The 12,587-nt window shown below is 37.5% G+C and overlaps 1 protein-coding gene across 2 annotated transcripts; it reads right to left on the reverse strand.

Moving 5' to 3' along the window:
* Positions 1 to 306: 306 nt before the first annotated feature.
* Positions 307 to 12,258, reverse strand: LOC126979014 (D-3-phosphoglycerate dehydrogenase). Of its 2 annotated transcripts, none has more exons than XM_050828157.1 (8): positions 12,105 to 12,258; positions 11,658 to 11,799; positions 10,626 to 10,777; positions 9,796 to 10,015; positions 7,868 to 8,000; positions 6,857 to 6,972; positions 4,786 to 4,888; positions 307 to 586 (listed from the first exon to the last, which is right to left on the reverse strand). In XM_050828157.1, the coding sequence occupies exons 2-8, from the start codon at positions 11,790 to 11,792 to the stop codon at positions 462 to 464; spliced, it is 984 nt and encodes a 327-aa protein (XP_050684114.1). In that variant the 5' UTR covers positions 11,793 to 11,799; positions 12,105 to 12,258; the 3' UTR covers positions 307 to 461. The 2 variants fall into 2 exon arrangements, with proteins under 2 accessions (XP_050684114.1, XP_050684115.1); XM_050828158.1 differs by having other exon boundaries at positions 11,658 to 11,816; positions 12,105 to 12,228.
* Positions 12,259 to 12,587: the final 329 nt, after the last annotated feature.

Raw genomic sequence — 12,587 nt, forward strand, 5'->3', positions numbered from 1 at the left:
TCAAAGGTAAGCCCATCGAGAGACTGCGTTTTCATTGAAAGCTCCCAGGCGGCTTCTTTTTTTCGAGACCTCCAACAAATATCGATAATGTATGTATACAAAAACCTTTCTCGAGAACCAAGCCATCCATTGGTGAAATCAGCATGAAAATCGGTGCAGTAGTTTATGAGTTTATCGCGAAGAGACAGACAGACAGACGCGGCGGAAGATTTTGTTTTATAATATGTAGTAATTATCTGCGCGCCAGTCCGTTTCATCTGAGTGACGATTTTTTTTTCTAGGCTTAAAGAGTTAATAAAATACACATTTAAAAAATAATATTTATTCAGTGTAAACAAAAGGCATGACAACGTTATATTTGAAACTAGCTTAGTTTTATAACGTACATTGTCACCGAATACAAAGCGAAAAAATACTTTAAAATAATAGTAGAAAAATACTTAAGCTTTAATAGAAAATAATTACTTAGGAAGCACTCGAGTCACTTCTGCTAGCGGTGTATTGAACGTGCCGGGTTTCACCAAATTCACGAGTTGTTCAGCGATCTCTTGACCCACTCTTACCTGAGCTTCCTTCGTTGATGCACCTATATTTTTAAAAGGAAAATAAGTCAGTATTAGTACTTTGTATTACGTCAAATAAAATATAGTGAATAATATTTCTTGATCTTTATCGATGTTGATTAGTATAATCTGCCCATAATAGTGACTATAATATGTGATTCACAAACTACTTATAGCGTACTGTAATGCTGCACAACCCCAATTAAAACCAAACTGCGTCCATCAACCGGGATGTTATGTCTATTGTATTATGTGTCTGTAAATACAACAGCATCCTTTAGGTCAGACTACGACGACAGTGTCTGTTAAGAACTGCCTTAAGATTAGCGAATCAAATTAAGCCAGAAAAATTATGTACAGCTTTTAAGATGATTTTTTTTTATGATGCCTTATTCGAAGTATAATACTTAAATTAATTCAAATAATTTTCCTCTCCTATTAGGACAAAAGTTTTCTTTATAGTTGGTAACTTTTTCAGATGGACACTTCTTTTCTCTTCTTCACAATCTGTCCGATTACAAGTACAATCATGTCTCAAAAGCCTGTCTGTATAATACTAGAGCTGTAAGTTATTATTTTACTTGAGGTGTTAAAGGAAACAGTTAATCTCTTTTATTTCCTTCCGCACATAACATCAAGATTCCATTCATAATCTTAGGATTGATTTGATTTACGGCCGTTTTCAATAACGTATCTCTAGTTACGGATATAATGCTATGACCATTTACGGCCATTCCCAATATTCAGTCTATCTCTTACTTGAGATAAAAATCGTATCCATCGTTGACTTTTCTGTTATAATAAACTTATCGACGGTAACTCACCTTATCCGCGCACGATGTCTGTCAATGGGACGACGTATAGCTTTCCAGCGATATAAAGTTTGTATGGAAATTGCAATTCACGCGTCCCAATATAAAGCGATAAGAATGACTTATCGGGTATATTGGGACAGCTTCAGATTATTGACAGCTATTTACTGACAGTAGAAGGTAGTAATTTATCTCTATCTGTAGATAGTATATTGGGAACGGCCGTAAATGACAAGATCTTATCTACTCGTATCCATTGTTATGTCAAATAACAATGTCGATAGGTTTTTGCCCTGTACTTTCCCCGGGGCGTTAAAAGAACTATAAAAGAATAGGGGAGTCCCAGGCCCATGGGTGTCGTAAGAGGCGACTAAGGGCTTTTTAGAAGTGGGAGAGTCACGCTGCCGTCTTATGACGTCAGCACAATCGGGCCAGACTCGTCCGGGTTAATTACCACACTCGCACAGAATACCGGCGTGAAGTAGCGGCCTAGTGCCGCTATGTTTCACATAGGTTAGTGTCGAGGACCGGTGGCCATCCCTTACCCCCCCCCCCCCAAAATATGAGAGCGGTCCATAAAGAGATATTATCCCAGGAGGGTACCGGCTCTACCAGAGCCGGAGAATCCCTCCCCGAGCACTCTTGCTCGGGCTGCCCTTCGTATTCTGGGGTGGGCACAGCACCGCGCATGACCAAGGACAAACGAGGCAGAAACACCACGGCACCCCGCTCCACGCTCTTTTGCAATATCAGGGGAATTCACTCCAATTTAAACGCTGTTCACCACCACCTTGAGACGGCGCAGCCGGCCTTGTGTTTCCTTACGGAGACGCAGATATCTCGACCTAGCGATACCTCTTATTTAACGTACCCCGGGTACAAAATTGAGCACAATTTTTTGCCTCATGCCGGGGTATGTGTGTACGTTAGGGAGGATATCTGCTGTCGCCGTCTCGGCAATTTTGAGGGTAGGGACCTGTCTACTCTCTGGCTCCGCGTAGATTTAGAGGACCGCGTCCGTATCTATGCGTGTGTCTACAGGTCCCATAGTGGTAACGCAGAAACCGATCATCTCATGGGCTGCGTTCAAGCGGCAATTGACGACGTGCTTGCACAGATCCCCTCCGCTGAAATCGTAGTCTTGGGTGATTTAAACGGGCACAATGCCGAATGGGTTGGATCACGTACCACAGACTACGCAGGGCGATCTGTGCATAATTTTGCATTGGCGTATGGTCTGTCCCAATTGGTTGAGTCGCCAACGCGGCTCCCGGATGTGGATAGCCACATGCCGTCCTTATTAGATCTTCTGCTGACTACACATCCCGATGGTTACCAGGTCTTTGTCGACGCCGATATTGCTCGAACCCGAAGCCCGTGAATGCTGGAGTGCCCCAAGGCTGTGTGCTATCTCCTACGCTGTTTCTTCTTCATATCAATGATATGTTGGACACCTCCAACATACATTGCTATGCGGACGACAGCACCGGTGATGCCGTATACATGGGCCATGCAGGTCTCTCTCGGGAAATCGTCGACCAGTGCCGGGAGAAACTTGTGTCTTCTATCGAGTCCTCTCTCGAGAAGGTCGCGGAATGGGGTAAATTGAACCTTGTCCAATTTAACCCCCAGAAGACTCAAGTTTGCGCGTTTACCACTAAAAAAACCCCATTTGTCGTATCACCGCTCTTCGAGAACACTTCTCTTAAAGCTGCGCCTAGTATCGGATTACTGGGTCTCGAAATCTCGAGCGATTGCCAATTCCGTGGCCATCTGGAGGGCAAAGCCAAATTGGCTTCGAAGAAGCTGGGCGTCATCAATAGAGCACGGCAATACTTCAAGCCGGCCCACATTCTAGTGCTCTACAAAGCGCAGTATTGCTGTAATCTCTGGTCTGGCGCACCCCAGTATCAGCTCGATCCATTTGACGGCGTGCAACGCAGAGCAGCTCGAATTGTCGGGGACCCAGTACTCTGTGAACGGCTGGATCACTTGGCGTTGCGTAGAGACGTCGCTTCATTGTGTGTCTCGAACCGCATCTGTCACGGGGAGTGTTCCGAAGAGCTGTTTAACCTGATTCCTGCCGCCGAATTCCACCTTCGCACGACACGCCACAAGTTAGGATTTCATCCCCACCATTTGGATGTGTGGCGGTCCTCTACAATGCGGTTTTCAAGGAGCTTTCTCCCTCGTACTACAAAGCTATGGAATGAGCTTCCTTAAAGGAAGCCCCGTACACCTTCCTTAAAGGCCGGCAACGCTCTTGTGATTCCTCTGGTGTTGCAAAAGAATGTGGGCGGCGGTGATCACTTAACACCAGGTGACCCGTACGCTCGTTTGTCCTCCTATTCCATAAAAAAAAAAAAGGTTATTGAAATGTAAGAAAGCGTAAAAGGATAGATTTGTCTACCTCTAGTAACTTAAACTAGATAGGTTATTGAAAACGGCCGTAAGAATATAACAAAAGTCTGTAACTGTCGTGCGTCGTTATAAATTATCGTGACATTGTGTTTCGGAATAAGCGTTATGTCTCCTCTGTGGTTCCTCCGCACGACTGGCCACAATAATTGACAGAGTATTGGCCACACAGTGCCCTTCTGTGCTTGTTGCCTTGGGTGACGTAAGAGATGGGACTAAATAATAAGGATTAGGTCTTGGTTGGGTCACACTTGCTCGCTTTTTTGTTATTTTATGAACGCCCCTTGAGATATCAGCTCCTTTTTTATTTATTTTTTATTATATTAAAATATGTTACCTCCAATGTGTATAATCTGGTATTGTATACAGTACCTAGGTAATGTAAACAATAATAATATCTTCTGGTCCACTAACAATATGTAAAATAAATATATTTTTAACATTTTTATTCATTCTTTAATGAATTATTTTTAGTCTTTTTTGCAAACAAAATATTAAATGCACTGCTTTGAAGCTAAAATGATAATTGTAAATTAAATTTCTAAGCAGAGTTTATGAACGATGTGGGTCTCGAACCCGTGACATCTCGGGTTCCGTCCGAGTGCTCTTCCACAGAGTCAACCGTTCGAGTGACGTGTGATTCGTAAATCAAATACTTTCTTCCCATACGAAACATATAAAGATACACAGCGATGATCTGGGAAGAAATGTGGGGTTGATTTTTCATAAAATAAGTATCGGGCAGTCAGTAATAAATATTTGCTTGACAGGGGCAACTTATTATCAAATTATTAAACAAATTTTTAGTGGAACTCACTGCTCTAATACTTCTATTATTATAATGATTGGGAGAAGAGGTAATTAAAATAAAATAATTCTACAAAAACTACACAGTGAATTAAATAAGCTATTTAATTCACTGTGTCACTGTGTGTGTGTGAAAATAGATAATCTTATAATGTTCCGCTAGTACCTTAGTAAAATATAATTACCAAGATGTGGGGTAGCAATGACCGCGGGGTGTTCTATTATTTCAAGTGTCAGAGGATCTGTTGGCGGCTCTTGTTCAAACACGTCGAGTGCAGCACCACCGACCTGCATGTTCACAAAAACAATGAATGAATCTTCTCTTCAAACGAATGTCATATGGATAAATCAAATCAAGTATAGGGTTGAGCTAATTTGATGATGTAGCAAGAAACACATTGCCACACTTTTAAATCAAGATTTACATTTCATCGTTTTACTAATCATTTTAATTAAAATATAATATGTAAAGTCATGCAAAAACATACTCAAACGTCAAATAGTCAATGCCTTACTCGAGTAAGTCGAAAAAGTTAATGTGAATTAATACAAAAAAGATATTGAGTGCAGTAGCTGCATCATCCTCACACACCGTAAATAAATAAAGGTTCTGAATTGAAAAATTCTGTAAGCATTTTATAAGCGATTATATAAAAAAATATTTATATAATAACTTTTATGAATCTGATAGGATTCGTTAGTTTCATAATAACGCCCGGTCTCTTCTCGAGCTTAACCGATGAGCATACATGGCAGTGGTAGGAAAAATAATGAAAATCACTAGTTTTGGTACCGCAGACTCTCGCTATATGGCTAACAGCGCCAAAATGATGAATATCAAACAGGCACACAAGCACTTTGACAGCCGCCCTTCCAGTGTTATATAGTAGAGGTCAGTGTGTGGAACAAATACTCTAGCTAAAGTTAAATGAGATTAAATTCCTCATAGTTCTAGTCTCCTGGTAAGTATACAAACTGACTCCAAGAATAGAGATGTATCTCCATGTATTTATTTACCTACGGGTTGCCTTTGAGCATGGGGGCCATACGTATAATTCTGAACCATTCGTATCTGAATTCGAACGCCCGAAAATTAAAAATTGCTTCGCAACAGCGCAGCACACATATGTACCAGTATGGAAACTACCTACAAACGTTCGAAATCACACACTCACACAAACATGTGCATCGACGTGGCCCCTAAGCGGTTCCCGCAATGCTGCAGTAGCGAGTGTCGCGTCAAGAAGAGTGTCAAAGAGAGTTGTTATCCGTTTCCGCGATCTTTTTACTTTACTTACGCTTTTTACTTTTCTACGCTCTGCAAAGTCCCATAAGGAGTTCCTTATAAAATACAGTCGAATTGAGAACCTATTCCTTTTTTAAAGTCGGTTAGACATATAACATGACAACCCTATTGCTTCATTGGAGTGTAGACACGTGTAGGTAAGTATTTTATCAAATAGGCTTATGTTTCCGTACTGTTATATATGTCTACTGTGCCAACAGTGTATTAATAGTGATTGTAGACTATTTTAAAATATATTAGCGTATAGACAACCTGACAGTCCGAAAATGCGTGACTAATTTAGATTAGTCAATGAGTGAGTTAGCTAGTTTGATGTGCGAAATACTAAGGAGCTAATTCCATGCGTGGCTGACTGTTTACGACTTGTCAACGAAAGAACCGGTTACAATTATAAAAAACTCGCTCAATTTTCCTATCTTGCTTTATCTCCGTTAGAGATATTCTTCTCTCTCGCACGCTTTGATAGTCTATATGCTAGTATTGTAAGTATTTGCTGTAGAGCAACTTCGTCACGCATCGAAGCCTCATAATGATTATCAATAAAAAAAAGTGTGTGTGTACTTATGTATGCACGCAAGAAGTTATACTTCTTTGGCCAAACAAAGCTAAAATCCCTAAAATTATTTATTCCTCATGCTATTCTACGTTTGTGAAAAGAACAATATTGTGAAAATCTTGCAAAGATGGCTTTGACAATTAATTATTAAATAACGAATACGGCTGTACGGGCTTGAACCCCTTGCCTGTCCTAATAATGGACGAAGAAACCAAACAAACAATAACTAATGTCGCAAACGTCAGAAAATTTTAGGAACCTACTTCACCCTCTTACTTTTGTGTTACAGTGATGCGCGCGCATCTTAATATTTCATTCTCATAATTTTTTCATATCGCGCCTAATAAATATAACTTCAATAAATTTAAATATATATTAAGTCTTGTTCTATTACCTGCCCTGTTTTTAGTGCATCTAGAAGATCTCTTTCATTGATAAGGCCTCCTCTGCCGACGTTTATGATCTTGACTCCTTTCTTACAGCGGCCCAAGCTGTTAGCATTGATGAAGTCTGAAATTAAATCATTTCTTATAAAATCGAGCAACGCAACATAAGTCTTCTATAACAATATTGAAGTTTGTCAAACTCAGAGAAAATTCAAGTGTCGACAAGAGTTTTAATAATACCGTGTGTTTCTACCCCTAAGTTGGAGTGTTGTCTTTTTTTATTAAAATAAAGGATGACATGAGCCGGACGTTCAGCTGAAGGTTATTGTTATCATGCCCATTACAATGCAGTGCCGCTCAGGATTCTTGAAAGACCCAAAAATTCTTTGCGGCACTACTACTGCGCTCCTCACATAAGATGTTAAGTCTCAATTGCCCAGTAATTTTCCTAGCTACGGCGCCCTTCAGACCGAAACACAGTAATGCTTACAGATTACTGCTTCACGGCAGAAATAGGCGCCGTTGTGGTACCCATCATCTAGCCGGCATCCTGTGCAAAGGTGCCTCCCACTGGTCTTCTGTGTCTTTTCTAAGGGTTAAATCTTCTCTTCTCGCTTTAACATCTCCTCAATTTATTATAATCAGAGTTCCTCATGCACTCCCGTACTCTCAGTTTGAGTATCGCAAGATATGAAAAGTATACAATACTGATATCAATAAATATTTTAAATTAGAAGTGATTTTGTAACACGCGAAATGAACATCACTAATCATTTCAAACAGCAGTGAGATTAAAAAATATACTAATTATGAAATTTAAAGTTTTGATGCTACTAGTGGTTTAAAATTTAGGTTAATTATCGTTTTTTTTCCTATGACTGTCTGTTTTTATTTTAATACACATGCATAATCTCGACTCCTCTTATAATTTCCAATTCGGGCGCTAAAACGCAAATCAATTCCTACTGAGTAAACTCCAATAAGTCTATAAATAATGGAAGCTGATAAGAACAACTTACTGCGAGTGGAATCAATGAGGGGCGTGTGCAGGGTGATGTAATCAGCCAGGGGCCAGATGTCATCCAGTTCCATCTTGGTCGCGTGGAACTGTGCACATTGTTCTGACGTCACAAATGGGTCGAAACCGATTATCTGTAAACAAACTCTGTGTTTATTCATATTGCAAGAATTACAGTGAATAAATCTATGCATATAATAAAATTAGAAGTTCATTACATAGCTTTGTAGTACGTGGATGAAAGCTCCTTCAAAGCCGCACTGTGGAGGACCGCCATAGATCCAGATGGTGGGGATGATATCCTAAGTTGTGGCATGTCGTGCGAAGGTGGAATTGCCGTAATAAATGCGGTACAGGACACACAATGAAGCGATATCTCTACGCAACGCCAAGTGATCCAGCCGTTCACAGAGTACTAGTACTGTTAGTGTGAAGTAACGTCAAAATAGTTAAAGTGATGTACATAGACTTATATGTATATACATAGACAATATGCTAGCCTATCACCTAGAAAATAGAAAGGGAAAGTGAATCTTTTGTTACTGAAACCGATTTTGATTAACAAGTCGTAGACAGTCATCCACGCCTGGATTAGGTTCTTAGTTTATTAATACGTAAATTAACAATTTGAACATGAAACTATCAAACGCTTTCAATGTTTGCTCTCTAAGTTAGGGTTATATTTCAGAAGCCAGTTTTTATACAATACGCCCATCGATCGTCCCTGCCCATTTCAAAAAATCAATTGTAATTTCCAAATCCACGTAGCATAGAAAACTCTGTCGATTTTGTTTCACATTTATACAAATACCCACACTAAAATACGAAAACGTTATTCTATAGATTACAAAGAAGGATGGGTTATTGAAAATGGCTTAGACTATTAATATCTGATAGCCAATTAAGGTTTCCGAATCAATTTAAACAGCTGTAAATAAATACATTATGAATATCAATGATTTTTTAATGAAAATAAGGGACGAGACGAGCAGGATGTTCAGCTCGGATGGTAATTGATACGCCCTACCCATTACAATGCAGTGCCGCTCAGGATTGATTAACAAAACAGTGATTTATATAGCATTGTTATACAATCGCTTGCAAAACAACAATGAGGAAAATTATTAGTTTACATACTCAAAGATACAATTGTTCGCTATGCGTTGTATAATTATATTAGCACAGTAATAGATAACAAGATAATTATGGAAACTTATAAATAAATACCTATCCTTAAAATATTTTGTTTTTAATTTTATTTAATTCCCATGTCATTAATGTAACCAAGTCTGCCTGTGTTTCTGTTACTCTTGTTCAAAATTAAATTATTCAACTGAATTTGATAAAATTTTGAGTGGTTACCTGAGCTGAGAGGGATGAACATACGCTACTCCCAAGATTTGTCTGAAGAGTGTAATATATTGAAATTCCATATGTCTAAAGTTACATTCCAAAAGTCGCGGGTATATAATATGTGTTTGTTATAAATATTAAACTGCGATTTACAATACAAACGTGCTATCTTACAACATATATTACCGTATATCTATCTTTGAAAAAAAAAACAACTTTTATTTATACGCCTATCTTGTTTTTTATTAGTTATTGTGACAGCTGTAATACTAATACAACGACAACGGAGTCTTAGTAGTAGAATTCCCGTTTGTTAACCTAGAAATAAATTATAGTTTAAACCTATCGGGGGCTAGGATTTTTATTAATCTTTCATTCACTACACTGCTTCAAAAATTAAGTTACTTGGAATTATACGCAGCAAGCTGTGCGAGTTAAGGCATGGGTGCTCGCTCCTATGGGCATGAGTTATGAGTTAAAAGAAGTTATGCTACTACTGTGAAAATCTAAAGTCAGGTACTATTATTTTCAAATTAATTTAGAACGATTAAAAAGAGAAATGCTTATAAGAATTACCTTCATTCCAAAAGCGTGCATCCGAATGGCGACTTCTCTGCCTACTCTGCCGAGACCCAAGATGGCCAGTGTCTTGCCGTTAACTTCTGTGCCAGTGTACTGGGCTCTCTCCCATCTTCCGGCTCTGAGGGCAGATGCGGCTGGCACCACATGCCTGGCGAGGTTCAGTGTCAGACCACAGGTCAGCTCGCAAGCGCTCATGGCGTTCGCTCCGGGAGCACTGAAAGAATTTTCACATCATTGTGATCTTTTGTTGCACACTTCAAACGTTATCACAAACAAATTCGTTTCATTTCTAAAAATTGATTTTACTTTTGAAACTTCACTGAAATATATTTAAATTCATTAACCTAAACCCTTCATATCTAAACATGATAAGCCGATATTATCAATAAATAACGATATTATTTTATAAATTATTCAACAATAAAACATGACATAACCAAAATTTAGAGAATATGTTAACTATATAATTTAAGAAAATAACTAAGCTCTCCGATTTCTGTACTGTCACGTGACGCTCAACCTTTAGTAGAAGTAATTTCTGATCAACTGTGAATAAAAAAAAACAATTGATACTGTATTTTTTTACTCAAGTTTACAGGAACAGTGTGACGAAATCGAGGTCAGATTCAGTTTATCACTGTTAAGTTATGTTAAGGATGATAATGATAATCTTGTGAGTGAAAACGTTTTTATAGAATTCAATTAACAACCTTTTAGAATCTTATTAGTTATATCATATTAAAGTAAAGTTATTAATTGTCGTAAAAATCTATGATTTACGGAGGCAAAGTTTGTATGAATATAATGATAAGGGGCGTAATTACTTAATGACACCAATTCCCATCTGGCCGGCCGCAGTAACGTCAATATTATCGACTCCAGCACCCGCTCTGCCAACTACTTTCAGCTTCTTGCCCGCTTTTAACACTTCTTTTGTCACTTGTGATGCGGACCTTACAACCAAAGCGTCGTATTGCTGCAAATAAATATTTTTTAGCTTTGTCTGCATTGCATGCACACATAGAATAGGACAGCAAGAAACTTTCTAAACCCTGCCCATTACAATTATTAGAAGCAGCAGCTGATCGCCTTAAGAAAATAGTGTTTGTTTACAGCTACTTGGCGGTAGAATAAGTGGTGGTTGTGTCGTTTCTTTCCCTGTTGCTATCAGTCTATGCAAAAAGCCCTTACATTACAAAGGCATGCAATGCTCTTTTGATGCCTATCTTGTTGTGTGTGTCTACTAGAGTACGATTCATCAGTTCCAAATACTCGTAAATCACTTAATTATTATTTTTATTTTAAAAACTTCGGGGTAAAAATAAATTGATATCATTGCATATTTATATAATTTTATATAAGACATGTTTAATAATTGTACATTAAATGCATGTATTACAAACATTTGACTTTGTAGTAACGAATCATCCTTATCAAACTGACGATTGATAAAAATGTTTCGCAAGACGAAAATAATCTATACCTTGTTACGATATCTTTATTATTCAATTGCTGTTTATTTGATTGTTTATTACAGGAACTATTTTAATGAGAGGAATATAAGAAGTGTGTTTTTATTCCTACACATTATTTACATAGACTGTAAATTTTCTAGTAAATTATCTATATCATGGTGATATTTAAAATTTAAGTACTCTTCTTGTCTATAATCTCGTAATATAAATATTAATTTATTAATATTGCATAGTGAAACTATTTGATTATTTCCAACTAAGTTATTTATATAAAGTACAGTATCTCAAATAGTAACATGACCTTACCTATTTCATATTACGGTAAATGTCATAGTCATTTTGTTTCAACTTAAGTTTAAGGATATTATATAATAAACTTACTGGAATTTCCTGTAGCAGTTCATCCTTCGATATTTTCGCTTTATTAACAAATTTGATTCCGTGTGACTTTAGAATCTCTCCGCAATTAGCACCAACTCCATCCACAATCAATACAGAATTAATATCCAGACCCATGTTGATTCTGCAAACACCACAAAACTGCACATTTTACATCACACTAAACCAATATTATTTATACAATCTTTGTAAGCGGGTTCACAAGTTTGATCTGTACTACTTATATAATACATTTTAAATCTGCTAAACAACACTTTATTAATTAATTAGCATTGAATTGATTCGCATTAGTAGTATAGTACATCAATGAATAATCATTCAACAATGTTTGATTGAATTGTGAATTAATACAGTTGGTATTAAGTAATAAAGCGATACAAAAACTGGAGAATAACGCTATAATTTACTGACATTATTAAATAGACTTACTGTTAAAGATGGTCCTTTAAATTTTATATAAATTATTTAATAAATATAAGAGCTTGAATATTCGTGAGAGATCAACAGAACGCCGGTAGATTCTAGTACGTTGTGGTGACTGGTGAATACTAAAGTCGCGAGGGCCTATGCAGCGTTTATTTACTCGTTCGACCACTTATTATCAACGCTGGTTCGATTACGGAGTCACCGACTCCAGCGAACTATCAGTGATACGGAATTTTTATCTTATGTTTACCAGGCATAGATTTCAAAGTCACTTTTCAATGTTCTGTACCCAATCCTTTCAATAATAATTGAATCGTAAATTCTGTGATCTGTGATCTTAACATGATGACATTCAGTTAAATATTTAGGTATCTGAGCTCTGTTCCATCGTCGATTTTCTGAGTTCTTATCGACATAGCATCGCTCTTTGATTATATTAAATTATTATATTAATGTTTCTGGCCTGGAAGTTATACTTAATAATAA

The sequence above is a fragment of the Leptidea sinapis genome, chromosome Z (genome assembly GCF_905404315.1).
Source record: "Leptidea sinapis chromosome Z, ilLepSina1.1, whole genome shotgun sequence".
NCBI lineage: Eukaryota > Metazoa > Arthropoda > Insecta > Lepidoptera > Pieridae > Leptidea > Leptidea sinapis.